Genomic DNA, 22,951 nt, shown 5'->3' on the forward strand with positions numbered 1-22,951 from the left:
CATTCATAAGTATTTGTATCGGCAAGAACTTGTTCATCTACATATACATTTATATCAGTGTCCTATAACTGGAGGAAAATTTAAAACTAGAAAAGGTTGATTTATAAGTGATCATAGAAAATTATTTCACTAATATATTCAGTTTTGTATAATCTTAGTGAACCGCAGAAATGGACAAATCAATAAAATCAAAGCTCACCCCACATGTTCCTTTTACATCATCCTGTAACTTGATGATAACTGCTTGTGTACCAGTTTTTATGACCTCAGCTTCTTCAACAATTTGACCCAAAGTCAGCTGACCAAACTGACCAATCACAGGGACACCTTTATAGTTGACTAGATGAGGTAAATTTGACAGGCTGAGTGCTTTAGTGGTAGGATGAATATACAGAACACACGCTTTTATCTGTTTATAAATATCAAACAAGTTCAATAATATATTACCAATAGTCAGAAGTGATATATTAAAATTCATTGATATATTTATACATGTAATGAATATTTAACTAAAATATCATTATGCTGTGTACCTATTTCCACACTGTATATTATTATCACGAAATAAGCAAAATTACATGAAAAAGCCTAATTCTAAAAGTTTGAAAGTAATACAAGTAAGTTTATAACAGAATGACTTACTTCCTTCCCTTTGAGAGATTTAGGATTACCAGTGAAGTGTGACCTATGGATGGTCCCATTGTGTTGTAGAAACTTTACAGACACTCCACCTTCTGTTGTCTGGAATGACATATAGAAAGTTTTTACTAACAATTTTATTTCTAGCACACATGCTGATTTTACTCAAATATAATTACAACTATTGATAAAACTTAGCAGCTTAATCTTTACTTGAGTAAGTACATGTAGCTAAAATCAAACTTCATCTGAATAATGTAAACAAATATCATTATTATGAATCAGAGCCCAGTCAGCATTGAACACAGTTTATATCATCTGAGAGCACTTAGAAATGTTCAAAATTACCTTTTTCTCTTTTCACATATAGCACTAAATATTGGGAAAGATTTGCTGTATATGACACACCATACCAATTACATAAGTTTTTTTTAAAGACTTTCAGTAATTTTACTTTTATGTGTTTAGAACACTACATACCTTTAGCACTTTGACCGTTACTTTCATACCAGGAACTAAACTTCTGAATGGAATGTCCATTGCTGATGTTACCTGAAAGAAAATACATAAAATCTTACTAAAATAAATAACATAATTCAGCTAATAATCAACGTCAATTCTTATAACAGTTTATGCAAGACAACATGTGAAAACTTCAATAAGTTTTTAAAAGATACTTTTTTCCAAAATGAAAGGCAGGTGAACAAGGGTAAAGATGCAGAATTCTATAAAAGTTATAGGAAGAACAATCAAGGGAACCAAGGTTCTAGTAGAAATCAAAAGAATGTAATCCAGGGACAAAGACCAGACATGGAAAACAAACAAACACAACAAAGAACATAAAATAACTAAAATAATACATACAAAGTAACAAAAGTAAATGAGCAACTCTGACTCCACTAAAAAATGGGAGCATGAACCAGGTGCACTGGTAGGATAAGTGTCCTCTGCTTTTCTAGAAACACCTGAAGAGTTGCTCATAAAAAGTCCGGGGTAGACAAAAGAGGAAAGGAAAACTATGACACATTGAATAAATAAGTTTTCATGGTGCAGATGGATACACCGTAACAATCCATGAGTTCATGATGACAACCAAAAAACGTCTGTGGTGAAGACTTCAATCTTGTACCAACATTACCTTGTTCCAGAAGCCTAATTGTAAGAAGTCTAATGCGATACAAAATCAATTATCACTTTTATAAGCACTTAATACATGTACTTCAAAAATCAATATAAACTTTTGTGTAGAGAAAACCTACTGCATAGAGTATCAGACATGATTTTACTGAGTCAACAAACATTAGTAAATTGACAAAATTTGGAAGTATATATACAGTAAAAGAAGAAATGTAACGGTAAAATTTTAAAAAATCAGTTTAAATCAGAAAAAAATTCATGTCTGGGCTTTGAACCTTAAACAGATGTAGCATTTGTAAACTGGTAAGACACATGTATGTATAAATCAGTTTGACTTCTTTCTTTTTTTCCTTTTTTGCATAAATACAATCTACTATACCTCAGAACTTTCGATCTTATTTGGATCTATAGTAACAGATACAGCTCTAGATTCTCCACTGGACGTGGCTGATTTTTCTTTGCCTCCTTCAACTTGACACATAATTGGCTGCCCTACCATCAGTGGGTTACCTACACATTATAGAATGTCATGATGCAACACAGCAGAACAGTTATCACAGGATTATCAGATTACTATAAACCACTATATCTTTGTAGATACTTGTTTTTGCTATTCAAAACATCAACTAAATTTTGAAGCATCTAACACTCACTCGGTTATGTATTTTGTTATAAAAAGACTTTGTAAAGATTTATTTTACATTGTTTCTTCCTCATGAAATTAGAAAAATATATTGTTCATTAAGTTATGATGGTGTACAGCAGTTACTAAGAAATACGAGGTTTTTTGCTACAAACAATGGCTAAGAAAACTTAAAGATATGACTAAATACCAAATTGTATAGCATTCATATTCTACAGAAACTTAGGGCAATACTAATATAGTGGAATGATAATGCTGAGAAGAAATTTTGTCTTACATTGAAAACATAATTTTTTTACTAATTTTTCAAATGATACAATTAGCAAGTATTAATTTTGAAGTTTGTGTATCATAGTGTACAAAAATGAAATTTTACTTTACAAATACTTCTTATAATTAAGAAATGGCCACCATTGTAGAGCAAATTCTATAATGATGCTGGTAAAAATGGGTAGAGCTATAATGCTAGAAAAAAGACGATGTTGGTCAGGTTTATTACAATTTAACCACAGCTGTGGTTTAAAGAACTAAGAAACCTATGTATCTAAAAAACACTTTGTTAACCATGTTTACAGTATCTATAACTAATAAATTTAAGATAATGTGAAAGGCTTCATTCAGATATTAGTTTGCTACATGAATGGAAGAATTATACCTTCATTACATGTCTGTATAAATTGTTCAGCATTTTTATTTCTTAGAAATGCCTTTACACGACGTACACCTATATCTACAACATATCCATGGTCTTCCTGACTGGCAATGCTTCCAAATAGTACCTACAAATGTTAAATTTTATACTTCAATATACCTTTTATTACCTGTTAAAAAAATATTCTTCATGATGAATCAATGCATATCTACAAAAAGTGTCTTCAATTTGTAATACATGTAACTCTAAAATTTCTAAGTAGAGCACGTGTTTTGTCAGACCTAGTACCACCTATTATGTACACCAAGTTAACTGCTGATTACAGTTTCTCACTAAATATGTATATACATGATGGCTTATTTAATATATTATTTCTTCCATGTTTACTTTTGGACTGGAGATTTTGCTTGATACAGACAGGCGTTAAAATACACTTAAACTAATATGAAGGGACTTCAAAAAATGTCTAGTTTTGAAGAGTTTGGGTTAATTTGGGGTTTCAATTACGACAATAGACAATTTTCACTGTTTTAACAATAAAACAGACCACTCCATCTGTAATCTTTGAAGCTTCAAATCCAGCGTTGACATGTTTAGGGTCAATAGTCAGTTTAACAGATGATTTTCCTTTCTCTGTTTTACCTATGGTTATTACTTTACAGGGCAGTACAGTACCAACCCTGAAAATCTCTGATAAACTGTGGACATCCTATAACAATAAGACAAATAAAACATGACAGTAGTCTGAACTAACGCATTGCCATGATGTTATTCCATCAATCGTTTCTTTTTTGTTCTTTTTTTTAAATTTTAAAACAGGTAAGGTGTTAAGATTATGTAGTTCTTTTCTACATTTATTGACAAAGTCAAATAATGTGTCTTCAACTATGACATTGTTGTCATCAACACCAATACACAACATAACAACCCAGAAAGGCCCATTTCTGTATCTTTTTATTCGCCATCCGTAATTAATCTTTTTAAGACTTTACATCTATTTGCAACTAAAAGATGTATAGGGGTCTTCACAACAACTTTCACCATTTTAGGATTCTCAAGTTTTAATTTATGAGAGATAACAGTTGGTAAGCTTTTTACTTATATATTGACAAAAGTGATTTTTAGGTTTAAGTATAATTAGAATATAAGTTTAGCTAATGTTTACATATAATTTAAGTTTATTTGAGATATTTATGTTTTATTTATTGTCAAGAATTAAAACTACAGTGTTGCTGAACTTGAGAGAAAAATTATGAAATTAACAACTATGTTGCACTCATATTTGTATTTAACTATGTCATTGAATTTAGTGCATGCAATAATTTGTGTTTGAATTTGATGTTTTCATGAAATTCATGTATTGTCTCTTTGCAGAGAATCAGATAAATGGATTATCGGATTAACCAGAAGGAAATATAAGAATATCCGCATACTCATGACTTATCAATTATTTTTATTGATCATGTCAATCGAATACAAAGATTAATAATTTGTAACATCACCATCTTGTCCAGTGTTGATGGTACATAATACTATTATGAGGCACAATTTCAAAATAAGATATAAATAAAGTATACTCACTTTTCCATTTAACAAAGTTGTGTAAAAAATTCTATAGGGCATCTAATTCATGTTACATTTTTTTAGGTGCAGTATCATAATATTCCATGACAGAAATTTAAAGTTCTAACAAGTAATGAAAAAGAAATACTTACATAATATGTAACATTTAACATATACATATGTAATTAAGTTTGAAACTGGAATAAATATGTATAATGAAATTAATTAGGTGTTATATCACTGGAATTTACCATTATTTTATTGTATAATCTGAAATAGAAAATATCAGGTAATAAGAACACTGGAAAAACAATAAAGATCTCCATAAAAAAGTTTCCAATTTAATCAATAACAAATATTATCTCAGTTATAATTAAACCTACCAATTCCTCGTCCTCCTCTGAATCTCCTAGACTTGCCAGATGTTTCAACTGTTCATGATATGCTTCAGAAATGTTAGTAATGGGAACTATACCAGTGAGTCCTCCAGGTAAACTCAGTATTATATCATACTCATGTACTTCCTTTACACAGCCTAGAACCAACATATCAGCTGCTAGCATCTATAACAGTATGGATAATACTTACTATGACAGATCTATACCACATTAAAATTGTATCTTAAAATTTTGTTGTGTTGAATGTTACATAGATAACTGTATATTATATGTTAAATGTAAATGTTTGTTGATGTTGTTGAGACCCATTAAAATTGGTGTTTCCATAGAAGGTGGAAGCTGGCAAATTATCTTACTATTAGTAATTATTTTCTTACAAATAATATGATGAAGGTGAAACCTTTAAACGCTCCCAAAGAAACATTAATAAAAACAAATTTTTTGTCAGCTCTTATTTGATATGTTATACCTTCAAGTATAGTAAATTTTGTAATGATACATATTTGCCCTAAAGCATTATACTAATTGCATTGGTCTGATATGTCTATTGGCCGAAATGTCCGGCATTCATGAAGAATTATTGGTTTTCATGGTCCGAAATGTCTTTGGGTCGGATTGTCCGGCACAGGTTAACATTATGGTTCTTAAAATTTGCGAAACGTCTTAAAAGATTTCTATTATTGTTTTTAGTTTTGCTGCATTCTGTTTCATTAAGTATAGTTTAATTATGTTTTTATTCCGATTTGATTCATTTTATCAAATTGTTTCCTTTCAATTCTTTCTTTTATCAATTATTTTCGTTTCGCAATTTTTATGACCCGAGAATTATGGGTAATATTGATGACATAATTTTCGTAAACATCCGGAAGCCATACTGCAGACTATAAGGCCAACCCTATCTTGGAAAAATACGATTCGATTTGTGTTTAATTATCGAAACAAGCAAATATTTTCCAAGATCGCACATACGCAAGTATACAAAAATGAAGCTGCCATTATGCTGTTTTTCAGCTCCTGAAAATGCAGGTACAAACCGGATATTGATGCTTTTTCTTGCCATAAGTATACAGAACCAAGTTGATAATACAACCATAAATGCTCAAAACGTGAGCGTATAAATGCCAAACCTATGTTAAAATGAATACAAATCTACTCCCAGAAGGAATTATTTCTTTTCTAATATGACAAATACAGTAATTTTTGTGACAAAAATTTCCTTAGGCGTAGCTAAAATAATGGCTGTTCCGTTTAACCTCCCCGTATGGAAGTTGGATTAAGAAATAAACCACAAATCCAAGTAAACCATCTATTGATTAAGTATTAGTAGCAATATAAGTATAGTAAAGATACCCTCTCAGTCCTTAAATCATCACATAAACATTTTTCAATGAGTGTCTTGTCTCAAAGCGACAGCGAAAGAAAAGAAACAGTACGCAGGTGCTAAAGGTGGGGTTGTACTGACATATATCATTTGAAGATATGAAGACATCGTATTAGAATGATGGTTAACCTGCCTTCTATTAATAGCATTTTATCCAGGTAAATGATAAGTACTTTTTAACAGGTATAATAAAAAAAAAACAGACACTAACTTCACTCATATTAATCAAAAGATTCATTAATATAATATACAGTCAAACCTCGATGTGTCGAACTCGGATTAGTCAAAATCTCGGATAACTCGAACTAATTACAAAGTCCCAGCAAAACTCCCCTTACTCCAATATAATTTTACCTCGGATGACTCGAACTCGGACGAATCGAAATCTCAGAAAACTCAAGGTAATCAATCAGTCCTCTCGATAAGACTTCGAGGTTCATTAACCTTGATGTCTTGAAGTCAACTAATTAGTCGGAAATTTGATTGCTTTATTACAAACCATGATCGAATTGTGTTTTAACAACAATTAGCGTGGCTTTTAAAATTAATTTGTTGACACTCTTTATGGTTTGATTTGTTTATTTAATTAAATTGAAATTGCGCATGTTGTTAAAAGAAACGATTTTACTAATAACACGTCGGAATTTACACAATAGTGATATCGGTTATTTTGATATTTAGAAAATTAAAAAAAAATACAGATGAATTGTAATGGTATCTGACTATTTAATGAAACATCAAATAGATGATAGTAAGGATATTTCAACGACTACATTCGTTTCGCTGGTGAATTTGAAATTTTATCGTAATATTGTAGAGCACATGGTTTAACGATACTCCTGATTGTGAGTCAAACAAAGCAGCATGTTATGAATTATGACGTTTTTGATATAGAAAAAATAAAATAGAAAAAATAAAAAAGTAAATTTCACTAAAACACTTGGTGCCGTTCAGTATTTCAAACATGATATACAAAATACAAAAAAAATATCTTCGAAGTACCGTGTAAAGTGAAGTATATGTACATGTACAAGCACAACAAATGATGTAAATACAGAAACAACCATGGACCAAACTACAGGTACTAGTATTTCCGGTTTATCCTCGACCTTGGATTACTGGAACCTCAGATAACTTGAACATTTTTGCATGGTCCCCTCGACTTAACAAGGTTTGACTGTATATGATGATTTGATGATGATAGGTGACCCATTTATAAGAACTCATTCCACTCTCAATCCCTACCTTTATAGTTAACTGGTTGATCTGCTCTGCACTGACAGTAAAGTCTTTTGGTTTCACAGTATGTTTTTTCATCTTTATTTCTTTTTCAATTTTTTCTTTCTTTTTCCTCTGACTTTTAACCAACTGTGGATCATTATCTCCTGTCTTAATTTATAAATATACAAATTCAGATGAAATATTCTATATCTGTAATTACTTATACAACAGCACAACTATAAGTCACAAACATCTAACACATTACCATCACAAAATCCTTTACTTGAAATGCAAATAAGGGTTTTGTATCTCTTTCATTTACATAAAGATGCATAATTCATAGACTTTACAAACAATACTTTAATAACTGAAACAGAATTTAATAAGTTCAATAATTAATAAACCAAATACCTGGAATAGATCTTTTTCTTCTTCTGGTGTTTTTTCTTCATTTTTGTTTCTCGACTTTCTTACAACACCTCCTCTAGGAAAATTATCTTCCATAGCTCCAAGTTAACAGAAAACAATAGCAGTTGGTCTTCTGTAGTCAATTTCACAAAAAAATAGTAAGTTAAAGTTGATCGCATACCCTAACAGAACAATGAAAGCATGTAATGTGATGATTGATTTTACAGATACTCTTCGTGAAACTGACAACTGAGGTTAAAAAGAGTGACAGAAAGTATATAAAACAGCTTTTAAAAAACTTACAACAGCACCATTCAAAATAGATTAACCAATGGCTTTCATGAGAAGAGGTTGTATTATCTCTGAGATATATACTGTAAAGTGAATTCTACTACCTATAATGATCCCACAAGTACAATTGTACATGTAACATGACTATAAACAGTAACCTGATTAAGATAATATATACCGGTATATAAAAAAACTAAACATTCACCAGATCTGTAGAAGTTTCAATAATGACAGAACACTGTCTAAGTATGCTAAATGTAGTGTTACATAGAATTGAATAGACAAGTTAGTGTGAGTTGTTGAATAAAATTACAAAGAACTGTAAGTCTGCAAGAGATTAGACTTAAACACTAGATTATGACTCACTCTATGTTATGTCTAAAGCAGATAAGGGGGCAATAAAGACAAAAGGAAAAAGATCGTATTAATTTTTGTAAGTAAAATATGTGTGTAAAAGCATTATTTTCAAGTCTAATTTTGAAGCAACTTACTGAAATTATTGTCACAGAAACTAAAGAAAATGATAGAAGACGAATTCCTGATAACTGTATTTGATACAAATTTGAACCAATGACTTTTGAAGCACCGAGAGCTTGTTTCAGTCTGACAGGAAGTTAACCTGAGCATGTAACCTAGAAATCTACATAGTAAATTGATTATATTAGTATGCGCAGTAAAATCATTGCTGGCAACCAGTAATACCAAGTAAAGATCTAACTTGTCTCTCATCATTAACAAAAACATTTTTTTTTAGCTCACACCTTTCAGTTTTATGAAGTTATGAAGTAAAATAAAAACTGATATAGGAATACTCTTTTTAATGCAAATTCGTTTGAAAAACGCAGGCATTAATTTTTATGAGGAATCTAAAAAAAAAATTGAAATCTGACCAAAAATAAATAAGAGGCTTCCAGGAGCCTGAATCACTCACCTGGTTAAATTTTTGCCTTTCAAGGCCAGTAACTCTAATAAGGTGTCCGACAATTATAACTCTTTATCAAATGAAAGTTTTCTTCTATCTACAGTTCTACACTACATTTAGAGTGGAATAGTTCCCTCTTACATTTAAGTCCAACCTGAGTGAAACTCTGTATTACACCGACATAATTAGTTTATTCTGTTTCTGTTTCTCAGGTGCATATCCTCCGTTAATTTGGAGCACTCCAATTAGGATAAAAATTTAGTTATACCATTAAAAATTCGGTATATTTTATTTTTTTATTTTATACATGTTTATCATTTGTAGGTGTGATATTTTTTATTTACAGCTACAAATTTTACTACCAAGGAGTGGGAGATATCATGTAGAAGTATTACTTTATATGTTTATATAGTAATAAAGTAATCTTCTGATTTTTTAATTTTGCACTTTTAAATTGATAATTACTATATTTATTACTATAATTATTATAAATATAACACTTTAAATGTATAAATTGATTTTGATTCGAATGACGGATTTGTAAAAAACAGTTTGGTAACACTTATTGTTTCTGATAGTTTTAAAAATTGAATGGCTTTTTCCAGAAATAAAAGGAACTACTGACAGACCCCAAGCCTTCTAGATAGCCCTCAATGGTGATATTACTACAACCCAAGCCTTCTAGATAGCCCTCAATGGTGATATTACTACAACATTAACTGTATTGGTTGCTTTGGTAAAGGTACAAAGACAATTCTTTGATTTAACACAACAGTGTATGGTTATGGATGGCAAATGGTGACTCAACTGGGATGGGATGGTGACTGTTCACAAATCGTCCTAGAAAGGAAGGAGTGATGAAGACAGGGGCTAAATAAGAAAAAAAACAGATGCAGAACCATTGAAATTTTATTTACCTAAGTCCTGGACCTACAGTAGGCTACCATACCTTACATTTACTTTTATTTAGAACTTTCACTTTCTACTAGTGAACCTTTCATATTGAGTGCAAAAAAAGAATATTGGTACCCTTTCAATTTTTACGACTGTAGATTTTGAATAGCCTTATTGTGTTATTATTTCACAGGCCCTTATTACAGTTATGACAAGTGAATCTCTAAGGACCATTTCAAAACACCTCGGACAGAAGTAAAATCCTGAGTGATAATGAAATAATGTATATTAAGACGACAACTTACTGTAGCTTTATAATACAGGGACTGGTCACTCTTAAAAAAGTCTATATAGGAGAGTTTGCCAATCTCATTAGTGATGTCATATTCACTAATTTGTATATCATTAAGTGTCAAATTGGTTGGCAAATAAACAACTAAATAAACAATAAACAATTTCATTATTGGAATCCCTATTTTCAAATCTTTATAGCTGTGTTATTTTATATCCAATTTTGGTTCTGTAAAACTTTTCATTTGGATAAAAGAAGTCATATTTTGTATGTGAATTTATAACTTTTTGACTTGAAAAATAAATTTGAAATGATGTTTATATGTAAACCTATATTTTCAAATAAAATTATTTTTAAAAATGTATACTGAAATAATCTCATTACTGAATATTTATTTAAAAAATCACATGGATAAAGAGTTGTATCTGCAGAGTATCTGCTGAGAACCAAAAGAATTTTTCAATTATCTTAAAAAACGAAAAAGTTATGATGATTTCAAGTTAATGTCCCATGCCACTCAATGGATTTTTTGCCAACCAAAACCAAGTCACAGATAAGTGATGACATCATGAAGAACTCTCCTATAATGTACATATATAACTTTGATTGGAAATTTTGATATTCTATCCCAATTTTGGCCAAAACATAGGTACATTCATTTAGTCATATTTTTATGGTTATTCAAAGCACATTTATTTAAAAAAAAATACCATTAGCCATTCAGCAGATTTTTCTCCTTCATTTTCAATTGATACTAATTTCATTTTAAAAGATGCAAAAAAAACACTCAATGACAATAAACCTTTAAAATATTTTTGGTTTTTTTTGGGGGGGTGATTTGTCTAAATCAACCCAAGTTTGAACTGAAAAAAAATTATATTCATCTCATTTCCAATAAATAAAACGATATGTTGCCCTTCTCCAACCTTTTATATTTGACATGTTTAATTTGGTAAGATATGCATCGCAATCCGGTGGTTTTCACAAACACTTTTGGCCAAGTTACTCTATTTTCATCAGAGAAATTAGAGAAAAATGCCCGATAAACAGCCAAATAGCAACGACAGTGTTCTATAAATATTATACCAAGGCACTTCTCCTTCTAATATACGCATCCCGCTTACCCCTTAGGATCTCATGAGTACTAACGCATGGGCGCCGCCATTATCGGATTGATCCTTTTCATGCGTACGTTTAAAACTAGCATGCATTTTCTTCAAGCGCCACTTTAACAAGGAAGAGGACTTCCCCTTTCTTTTTTTAGATCTTTAGTTTCTTTTTACTGTGTACCACTGTACATTGTATGTATTTATCTAATGAATAATGGGATTCGATGTAGTACAGTAAGAATTCAGTATTTGCTATTTTTAAGGTTTAACATCAAGAACTTGCGCTTATTATATACAGTATAACTAACTCAAGATGGTGCCCTACATTTATAAAAGTACACAAATGCATGTACACATGTATCTGTGTCACTGTGATGTGTAGGTAGTCCAAGGCCCAGTTTCATCTCAGATTGAGTTTCCTCAACTACAATTTGAACCAATCAGATCACTTGAATTTGAAGATTTGAGGAAAAAAATAGGACTTGAGGAAATTCTCAACTTGAGGTTTTTTTTATGAAACCCAGTCCTGATAATCATGACATTTGCTGAGGCATATTTTTAATCTGATATTTATGCCTCACTGTGGAAGGAAGGCGGCCAAGCAAAATAAAAATTAGCCTCCTAAGACATCATAATTGTTTGGACTGCTGTGTTGAGAAGTTCATATTGGACTAATTTGTTACAGTAACAACCTAAGAGGTTAGAAATCTGTTCCTCTAGAAGCAATGGCAACAAGTCAGAACGTGGCTTGCAACCTAGTCCTTTAAATTGAGACTTCTTAGTTGCATGACGTGTTTTATTTGGATGTTGATATGAGCAACACAGCACAACAACTTGAGCATTTCTGTTGTAGGGTAATATACCTGTACATTTGCATTTGAATAAAATTATAACTCCTGATTCATACAAGAAGACTATTACTTGCCACCCCATGTAGTACAAACTTGGTACAAATAATGTGTTGTATACTATAGAAATGTGCATTGCATATACATTTTTGTAGAAGCTAGTACTGTGTGGTTCAACATTCTTGAATTTCCATTTTAACCTTGCAAGCAGCTCCAACTATATAAGAGAGTTCGCCATTGGAAGTAATGGGGTCGTATTCACTTTCATCTCATTAAGTGTCAAATTGGTTGGCAAATAAACAATTACCAATTTTAGGATATAATAAACCAAATTTTCAAAACTATCAAATTTTGGTTCTGAAATAATTCATATTTTATCTGTGAATTCATTAAAACTGTTACTTGAAAATAAATGTGTACAGATATTTAATTGTAATTCACTATTTTTGATATATCATTGCTATTTAAATTATGATAGCCTAATCAATTAATATTTATCTAAAATTTTCATGAATGAAAATAATTTTATTCGCGGTGAAGGGAACCAAAAGAATTTTTCAATTATCTAAAAAAAATAAGTAAAAAGTCATAATGATTTAAAGTTAATGCCCATGCCACTTTATAGGTTTTTTGACAACAAAAACCAAATCACTGGTAACTGATGACATCAAGAAAATCTCCTTTAGCGGGTCTGATTCATGATATGTAATTGCACAGCCAGTTGAATAGTGGAGAAAATTCATGAGTGAGTACAAACTTGCAACTTTTCTGGAACTTTTAAATGAATGTTGTTTGAAGCAGAAAAAATGAAAGGAATGCATTTAAGACCAGTGTATATTTTCAATGATAAAAATTAATGCTGATCTATTTTCGTTTATTGACTCTGAGAAGTGCCAATTTCTTATTTTCTTGCTGCAGAACTTCCCTGTTAAGACTGTTTCTGCTGATATATACCTAACGCTATCTGGCTTAGCTGATAATATCACTGGGGACCATCTTAAGAATGTTATTTTGATGTACACACATCTTGCTGATGTTGCTGTCGAGTTCACTTTGCACTCACCATAAATCCTTGTAGTTAATCATACAAACTTTTGATTATGTTGTTTAAAGTCTGTTTCAGTTTTGTTTGCAGTTTTTAGTGGAGTCCGAGTTGCTCATTTGCTTTTGTTACTTTGTATGTATGATTTTAGTTACTTTATGTTCTTTGTTGTGTATGTCTGTTTTCCATGTCTGGTCTTTGTCCCTGCATTACATTCTTTTGATTACCACTATAACCTTGGTTCCCTTGATTACTCTTTGCATAGTTACAGCAACAATAGGAACTCACCAAAAGCAAAAGATTATTTTTTTTGGAATTAATCATTAACACCCAGCAGAGTAACAGACCTGCTAAACTGCCGGCAGTAACCAACACTAGAACAACTGAGAAATACTAAAACAGGCATTATATTATACAAATATCCAGCATACTTGCAGTTGGTCCTAAATTCTAACTTACTTTTAACCATATAAAATTACTGAGGATACATTTCCACTACAATACCAGCGTATAACCTAGTAGGATGTAAATGTGGATCTAGTTCCTTATCAAAAAAGCAAAGTATAAATTTCAATACATTGTAGTAGCAATAGATTTTACTTTTTTACTACAAGTTTATAATAAATTCAAAAGAAAATACTTTATGCAGTTTCAAGAACACATGTACACGACAGTCCCCTGTGTCTGCACCTAAGTATTAAAGCATGAAAAAACTATTACCAATACAGCATTAAAATCGTTAATTTATCTCTTATGTTAAGTTTGATCTTTATTTCTTGAATATATTTTTCATATTAAATTTGAAGATAAATGTGGTGATGATAGCATTGCCATTTTCAGCGGTCGAAATAAGTATTAATCAGATTCTGCTTTTAGATTACAAAGTTATGGAAAGGTAACTGGAATAAACTTATAGACAAGACCATAAATGAATGAATATATGAAATGGAGAGAGGATATGTATACCATGCTAACTTCATTTACAATCAACCCAAAATTAGAATAGAACGCCACAGAAATGGTGATCAGAAACTTTCCCTTGACATTGTTAAGCATGCTGTGGATAAAATGGAATCATGGGGATTAAAGGAAACCTACTACCATGACAGAGATGCAATGCCAGGAAGTAATGTTTTCACAGAATTTTTCAAAACTGTGAAGCAATCCAGGTTCACAATTGTAGTTGTCACAAAAGGATTTTTAAACGATTCATGGACCAAATATAAGTCACAATCAGCATTCCTAAAACTACTTGAGGCTGATAAGGCAAAAAGATTTATAGCATTTTATGTGAATATAGATGAGTGCCATATTCCAGATGAACTAAATGTCATGGTGCCAATATGCTTTGACCAGAACTGGAAAATCAATGTCCATGCATGGGAACAGCTTAAAATGCAGTTATTTGACCTTGGAAGCACACCAGTGCAGGATACAGGCAGAGATCCCTATCCTGCAATAACAAACACTAGATACCAGCCTCAGAAATCAACAGTTGGGCACCAGAATATATTAATTAGTAGAGCAGTAACAGTTAATAATAGCCCACTCACTGGAGTGCAAGGTATCCCATAATATTAAGTAATCTACATAATAATGATACTATAATTTTCTAGAGACTGCAAAATCATTTTGGGGACAATCATTTGATTCTGTTGGGAGTCTGGCAATTTTTGTAAATAAATATCTAGACCCCGAAAAATTTGAAAACAACTATTCTAGCCTCCACTACCTAGAAAGGACAAAAAAATAAATTTTTGGTCTAGACTCAAAATCTCTCAGAATCAAATGGTTATTAAAGAACTTGAAATCTTACCCTCTGGTATCTGAGATTTCTCTGCTGTGAATCTCAGCAGTGTTAGATTCTTAATATTTCCTCTTTAAAAAGGCTTTTCACAGATAATGTTCGTAATTTTACCATTAAATTTTTTATGTAAAAAATTCTTTTAAAATAATTTAAACATACAGTTTTTACATCATTTTAAGCATTATTAGTTTATTGAAAGCATATACAGTGGGGGCATAATTTTTTGTAGGTTTAAATGGGTCTGGAGATGGCATGTCAGTTAGTTGCTAGTAGTCCTTAGTTTGTACATTTGTGTAATGTATATTCAGTTTCTTCATATCCGGGGACTTATACCTTTTTTGAAACGGTTTGTTGGTGTGTTTAATTGTGTAATAGTTTTTCCACAGTGGCCAGATTTTGAAGGGGGAAGGGGGTTGTGGTCATGCCAAAGTACTTTAACCCTGCCACATTTCTTTGTGCCTGTACCAAGTTAGGAATTTCTGGCCTCTCTTTGCCTTGTTTCGTTTTCACCTTTAGTTTATTTTTTATTTTACTTGTGTATGTATAGCGTAAAAAAAAATAATTGTAAATGGAAACTATTTTTTGTATTGTTGCACAAGAACACAAAAGTGATGCCAACAATTTGTGTGAAATGCTGTAATTAATTCTTTCTATTGATCTGAGCTTCTTTTCAATTTTTATAAATTTCTTATTTTTCATTTTTTAATTATGGGACTTTATTTGTCCAAAAAAGGGTTGTTTTTCTGTTTTTGGACTATAATTCTAAAAAATTTGCAGCAATGCCAAAGAAATGGAGAATGGTTTATTCATGTTTTTGTAAACTCCCTTTCAGTTTTTGTAAGCTTCCAATTTCTTGAATTAGAGTTATTGGACTTTATTCATAAAAAAGGGGGACTGATTTTGCAGTTTTCATCCTTCAATACATTTCTATGAAACTTTTGAAGGTATTTTATTTCTTTTGATGTACCTGTAACCTTAATTTTCAATTAATATTTTTTATAAAAATTATGATTTTCCATTTAACTTCCACTCAATTCCATGACATCATGACTGTATCAATTTTTTGTCCTTGTTTGCCCTGTCTGTTCAAGATTCAACCTCTGCACGCATATCAAGCTGCACTTGGTGAAGCATTTTTTTGTTCTTTTCTTTTAATATTTTTTTGCAGTGAATTTGAACCTCAAGTAATGTTTTGCAGCATTATACTTTTTTTATTTATTGATATAGATACAAATCCTCCACAGTATCCTACAAGTACCAATAGAGGTAAGCTAAGTTATTACCAGGTAATGGTCAAGTTTGAATATCACATTGATAAAATATAATGGTCATTTTCTGGCATGGATTCTATTTTTGTGGCTTCATAAGAATGTTGATGAACTTTTTTCTACTCAAAACAAGTCTTTTTTTAAAAAAAAGTTTATTATTGGAAATCCCTTAACAATTACTAAAGTGTAGGGATTGATAGAGAAACCCTTCCTTGCCTATATAACATGTATAAAAGGTAAGTTTGTACATGTAAGTTGAATTGTTGATTTTCTATACTGTTGGTTGTTCTACCAAGAAATAAAGGAGAATTTATACTTTGTGGTGGACAGGGAACACTAACTGATGCATTCCAATTCTTTTAGTATATTATGATTTATTTAAATATGTTTTTGATACAGGGTAAATCATATTAAATACTTTTGATTTGAGAAAATGCCAACTAAAACCACCTACTTCTATGATTAATAAACAGTTTAGCCACTAATTAGAACATTGGTTTCAATAATTTTCCTTATCTTTTCAAACATTATTTCTCTCAACTTAGCAGCAACTTCTTTTTTCCAGGCATGGGCCTGTGTCTTAAAGGATTAATGCACACACTGTAACAATGCAAGGACCTCTTCAGTTTTGGTTTTTCTAAGAAAATAGGCATATTGCTAAATCTAAAATAGTTGCAGGTTCAATTTTTTTTATTAATTTGTTTTAGAATGTAGTATAGAAGCAGATGCAGTCTCTGATTCATCTCAAAATCAACATACAGCTTCCCCACAAGGTCAGTTTGTGGGAATGAAATGTTCTGGACTAACTTAGACTTGCAGACAGCCTGTCTGTATTGATATTTACTGGTTACCATTCAATTCTAACAAAGTTCATAAACTTGCAACAAGTTTATCTTTATTATGTATTACTGTTTTTCAAATAAATACATCATTACTATCGAGCAGTCAGAAACTTATAAGCATTTGAATTAAAATTGTTTTTGTTTATTGGGAAAATGGAAAAAAATACTTGAAACTTAAATTTTAGGTCAAGGCAGTACCCAAATATAAGCATAGTTTTAAACTGATGATTTTATTTAGCTTGAGAAAAAAATTTCTTAGTGATGTGGGCCCAAACAAACTCAGTCAGATTAAACATCATGCATATGAATTTAAGAAAAGAATTTCAACTGTTCAATTCCAAATAAGCTCACAACTTACACTGACTTAATATAGAATATGAGTTTGACATTACATTCTACATTTGTATCATGAAGATTTGCAAGTAAGATTTTTGTTTTACTACAAGGGTTATCACAGGCAGCTAGCCAAGTAAATAACCATGCACAAAATGACAACTGTTCCAACTGTCAGTACCAAACCTCTGAGTTTTTGGTTCAAAACAGAAGTAATGACTTAAGATCAGACATGGCCCCAGCAGGAAGAAGTGAACAGAATCTTTCTTCATCTGATAGAAGGCCTCCAGATGGCGCTCCAGAAATTTCTGATACTGTGACAAGGCCTCAAACAAACAATGCCCAGCTACAGTTATATGACTCAATTACAGAACTTAAGGTTAGTCATTAATTGTCACAGAAGGGTTCAACAGTAGAACTCTTCTTTTATGATTTATGTTTCTTTATGGAAACAGTGTAATTTTGTAAAGATACAGTTCATACAATTGAAGTTAGATGATTTCCATATTTCAAAAAAAACTATTCTCATGAGAAATTTGTTTTGCCAAAATTTAAGTGTCACTTTTCAAAAACTGTCAACATCTAAACTAACTATTTCAATCCCCAAAATAAGTCATTACAAACTTAACAGGATTAATAACATAATAATATGATATAGTGTTCCTGAAAATGTAAGTTTGATGAAGGCATTTTTTTTTTGTTTCTTAAATATCTTTAAAAATCCAAAATGTGATTCAGTATTAATTGTGCTTTTTTGTAGATGGTGGCTGGAAACAGTAATGGTGACCAGAGGGATGAAGTGGCATATAGTAGTTTAAATCGAATTGATGTTGAGGAGGACACCAACCTGAACAATGTAGGTAGACAGGTACATAGTATGACAGTAAGACCAAACTGGTAATTTGTCTGACCCAGCAACTTGTAATTTTTGTTTTAAAAAAGCACATAGAGACAGGTGATGACCAAATAATATAAGAAGGGAAAGCAGCACAGGGATACATGTAAATCACTGAAAGGGTGGGCAACACAGGGGAAACTGTGACAGGGAAGAGGAATATCAAAACAATATAGGTAGAGACAACATGGGTAAATTTAACTGAAATATACTGTAGAAAGAGCAATACAGGAAAACAGGTATAGCAAAACAGTATAGTAGGAAAAGCTACACAGGAAAACAGGTAAATTACTGAAAATCGTATGAAGAACAACTCATGGAGACAGGTTTATAGTAGGGAGAGCAACAGAGGGAGACAGGTAAATGGCAGAACAGTATAGTAGGGAGTGCAACATGAGGATTTTAGATAACTGAACAAAACAGTAGGGAAGGCAACACAGGGAGACCGATAACTGAACAAAACAGTAGGGAGAGCAACACAGGGAGACAGGTAGATAACTGAACAAAATAGTAGGGAGAGCAACACAGGGAGCCAGGTAAATGACTGAACTGAATAGTAAGGAGAGCTATGCAGGGAGACAGGTAGATAACTGAACAGTACAGTAAGAAGAGCAACACAGGGAGACAAGTTGGTGACTAAACAATATGTTTAAGAGAGAATTACAGTTAGGCAGGCAGGTGTGTAGCTGAGGCCAAATTGAAGTGTAGGCAAAATTACGGCAGGGGGTCTGGGGTTTAAGACAAAGCCCCCCCGAAGCTCTGCAGAGATAGTGTTTTATAGCATCATTTATGCATCTCCTGGATGTATTTTATCTCAAAAAAAAAAAAAAAAATTGGGAAAATTAAGTGCAGGCAAAAGCTTTTTTGCCTAATGGCAGCTACGCACCTGGCAGGTAAATAACAAAACTGTATTTGATAAGTGAATAACAAAAAAAAAATATTCCCAATTTGTTAGTGGTATCCAAGGTACGAAAAAAGTAGAAAAAGATTAATAGTTATGCATGATAGAAAAAACGGATCACTTATTAGAACCAACAGGACAATGAAGAATTGGAAGTACAACAAGCAAGTAAACAAAAATAAAGGAGATGATTTTTAAAACAAATTTAATATAAATAACTGGAGACAGCAAAAAAAATGTCGGCAAATAACAAAAAAAATGAAGACAAGCAACAGGATGAAGTGGGGATGTATGTGAAATAGTTTTTAGACACTGTTTTTACATGTATTTTACAGCCTAGTCTTAGTGAGACATACAATTCCCTAGCACAGAGAATTAGACCAGGTCACACTTCTCCTATATCATATAGTAGTCATCCAAACACATCTGAGAGCATGAGTACCTGTAGGCAACATTATGAAGAACCCAGTTCAGGTATGTGTACAACCTCAGATGTTTTAACTTGAGAAGCATGTTAAGTTACTTCAAGTCATGTCTGTGTTAAAAATTACCTGAGAACATTTTTACCTTGTCATGATTTTATATGACTACAAAGACTGAACTAATTAGGAATAAGGGGCCAAAAGGGGTCCAGAAACAAGCATTTTCCCAATTAAGGATAGTAACTTGACTAAAAGATACTGGATCTCTCAGAAATTTTATGGCAAAGTACCATATTCCTGAAGGAAAGCTGGGATCTATTTTGTGGGTTGTGACTGGATCCATTAATGAATAAGGGGCCTGTAAAAGGCCACTTTGATTCTGGTCAAATTCTTTTCCTATGTCAAGTACATAATTGCAATCAAAGGTAAGAGCTGCATCAAGCTTGGATGATATGTCCTTACTTTCCCCAACTGTTCAGGGGTCAACCTCTGCAGTAAACTCAAGCTGCACCCTACAAAGCATTCTTATCTGATTTGTTTAGTTTTTTTTATATTTTAAGCTGCTTTTAGAAAGAAACATTTTCCCAATTAAGGATAGTAACTTGACTAAAAGTGAATGGATCTCTTTGAAATTTTATGGCAAATCTATTAAATTTACCGAAGTTTGATTATTGATTATTTTGATGTAGATAAAATTGATAAGTGGAAATATACAGAGATTGACATCATTTCAGAAAAATGACAAATTTTTAACATGTCAAGTAGTCTTACTTTATGCATTATAGTTTAAAATCCTATATTTTTCATGATAAAAATTAAATTGTTTTCATTACAATTCTATTACCATTTTGGGTGTGATAGACATGTTATTAAACTGTGAATTAACAGTAACTGGATGTGATATATTGTGTGATGTGTTTTCTTCATTTATTTCTTTTTTTTATCATCAGCTGTTAATAACCAATGATAAGATATTAACAGCTTTTAGCTATATCACAACATTGTTATATGTTATTCACTTGTGCACATTTAAATGTCAAGAGGTCATATAATGGAATTCTTCAATGAAAAAGAGGGCATTATTGATAAATTAACTGCCCTTGAGAAGTGACAGCACATTCAATATTGATAAATCCTTCACCGGCAGCTTATGGCAATACCAGTTTTAAGGGAAAAATTATCATGATAATGCCTTCAACATAAGCTTCTCTGGTATAAATAAATAGAAACTGTCAAACAATATGAATATAAAAATTGTGCTTGAAATGTTACAAATTAAAATCATTATTTTTTTTATGATATAGCTGAAATATACAGATTTATAATTCATGTTATCACCCTGTCATCTTCGACATCGTTTGTCTTTGTTAACTTTCATTTATTTACGATAACTTGAATAAAACTTGAAATTTTAAAACACTGTACCTAGAGAAATGCATTTTTGTTAGGTTTTTGCCCTACCACCTTTAAAAATAAGGGGCCAATAGGGGTGGGGGAATTGTTACCATCATTTGAATTGATAGAAAAAGTTAATCCAATTTTGATGATTCAGATGTCAATGTGTTCCTTTTCAAATTCAGTTTCAAAAAGTTTTTTTTTACAGAATAGACTTTATTGCTAGGAGTTAAAGGGGTATGAAATTGGGCTATGCCTGAAAATCACTTCCTGTGTTTTTTTTATCAGATTTACTGGTTTTTAGTGACATGGATGATGGCAAAGGTCTTTGTTTAGCACCCTTAAATAGCAAAAGCTTTGTTCTCCTTTAATTTCACGTTTAGTGCTTCATTGTGTACAAACCAGTTGTTATGTCCATAATGAGCTGTAAGCTCTTATGTTTAAGTGTGTCAAGTAAACAGACTTCAATAAGCTGCTGTGGTATCATGCTGCATTCTGTGTTGCTCTTTATCTGAAAGTATATTATGAAATTACAGTAGTAAATTTATTTTAGAAAAAAGACATGTTTGTTATGATAGAGAAGCCTTAGTAGTGAAAAAAACATATTTGTTGCATTACAGTTTCCATTGTTATTAATCTTAATAACTCTGAAATGACTGATCATTTAATATTTTTAATGCAGCTGTGAAAGCCATAATTTGGAAGATTATTATACAATCCACTATCCACAATCCAGTGATGAATTTCACATTACTCTCATTGAAGAATTATATTTTAATGAAGGTCTTTCAATAAATTAATGCCTACAGCTTTTTGTGAAATCCACGAAAGTTGTTTTGGTAGAAAAAGGTTTACAGTTTACTATTGTAAATGTGATTCTTTTTATTTCAGGGCTGAAATCAATTTTTGACAGCTTTAAAAATTTTGATAGGAGTAGTTTTGATGGGAGAAGATTTGTAGCAGGAGTATTTTTTCGGTCACTTGTCCATATTGTCAGAAGTGATCAATGTTTTAAGTGAAGTCAGATATTGATTGAATAAAAACATGGAATTGTCTAGAATGGATATAAAGTAAAAACATGACAATTATTTTTTTTTAAAGATTTTTGCTGAATTTATACTTATGTGATGTACATGTATATTCTTGAATGAGAAAATTGAATTATTTTAGATCATACATTTTATTTAATATATTTAATGCGATTTATTTACTGTTGGCTCCTTTTATTGACATTTAATTCTCATATTATTCATGCTTGTATTTTGCCCATTACCATCATTAAATATGTTTTTTCAGAAATACAGACATCTTTTCGTGATTCAAAGAATAATCAAGGGAACCAAGATTAAAGTGGAAATCAAAAGAATGTAATCCAAGGACAAACCCCAGACATGAGAAACAGACAAACACAACAAAGAACATAAAGTAACTACATGTAAAATAATATATACAAAGTAACAAAAGTAAATGAACAACTTGGACTCCACTAAAAACTGGGAGCATGGACCAGGTGCAAAACAATGTTATACAACTCAGTATCTCTATAAGCCCAGTTGTCAATTGTAATAATGAGTTTCTCACACTAAAACTTTTGAATTGCATCTCTGCTACTAAAATAAAATAGTTGTTAACTTTACTAATAGAATCT

The 22,951-nt window shown here is 31.4% G+C and overlaps 2 protein-coding genes across 8 annotated transcripts in view; one reads left to right on the forward strand and one right to left on the reverse strand.

The window, feature by feature from the left end:
- Positions 1-11,664, reverse strand: part of LOC148622414 (protein RRP5 homolog) — a 39,811-nt gene extending 28,147 nt beyond the window's left edge. For 2 of the 3 annotated variants that reach the window (XM_088572307.1, XM_088572309.1), the window contains exons 1-10: positions 11,566-11,664; positions 8,046-8,175; positions 7,659-7,802; positions 5,018-5,197; positions 3,619-3,780; positions 3,075-3,198; positions 2,156-2,286; positions 1,120-1,191; positions 643-741; positions 200-409 (exon numbers count right to left, since the gene is read on the reverse strand). In XM_088572307.1, the coding sequence (XP_088428433.1) occupies positions 200-409; positions 643-741; positions 1,120-1,191; positions 2,156-2,286; positions 3,075-3,198; positions 3,619-3,780; positions 5,018-5,197; positions 7,659-7,802; positions 8,046-8,138 (1,215 nt within the window). In that variant the 5' untranslated portion in view covers positions 8,139-8,175; positions 11,566-11,664. Of the gene's footprint in view, positions 1-199; positions 410-642; positions 742-1,119; positions 1,192-2,155; positions 2,287-3,074; positions 3,199-3,618; positions 3,781-5,017; positions 5,198-7,658; positions 7,803-8,045; positions 8,176-11,527 lie in introns of all 3 variants that reach the window. The other variant, XM_088572308.1, reaches the window with a different exon arrangement.
- LOC148622417 (uncharacterized) lies at positions 11,652-22,739 on the forward strand. Of its 5 annotated transcripts, none has more exons than XM_088572315.1 (9): positions 11,652-11,784; positions 13,024-13,143; positions 14,317-15,004; positions 16,475-16,513; positions 17,223-17,288; positions 17,804-18,069; positions 18,451-18,546; positions 19,822-19,960; positions 22,600-22,739. In XM_088572315.1, exons 3-9 carry the CDS (start codon positions 14,386-14,388, stop codon positions 22,650-22,652), a joined length of 1,278 nt encoding a protein of 425 aa, XP_088428441.1. In that variant the 5' UTR covers positions 11,652-11,784; positions 13,024-13,143; positions 14,317-14,385; the 3' UTR covers positions 22,653-22,739. The 5 variants fall into 5 exon arrangements, with proteins under 5 accessions (XP_088428441.1, XP_088428436.1, XP_088428439.1 ...); XM_088572310.1 differs by lacking the exon at positions 22,600-22,739 and adding an exon at positions 22,195-22,509; XM_088572311.1 differs by lacking the exon at positions 22,600-22,739 and adding an exon at positions 22,195-22,509 and having other exon boundaries at positions 11,674-11,742.
- Positions 22,740-22,951: the final 212 nt, after the last annotated feature.

The sequence above is a fragment of the Perna viridis genome, chromosome 3, assembly GCF_037379345.1.
Source record: "Perna viridis isolate PV_CMFRI_1.1 ecotype Kerala chromosome 3, ASM3737934v1, whole genome shotgun sequence".
Lineage (NCBI taxonomy): Eukaryota > Metazoa > Mollusca > Bivalvia > Mytilida > Mytilidae > Perna > Perna viridis.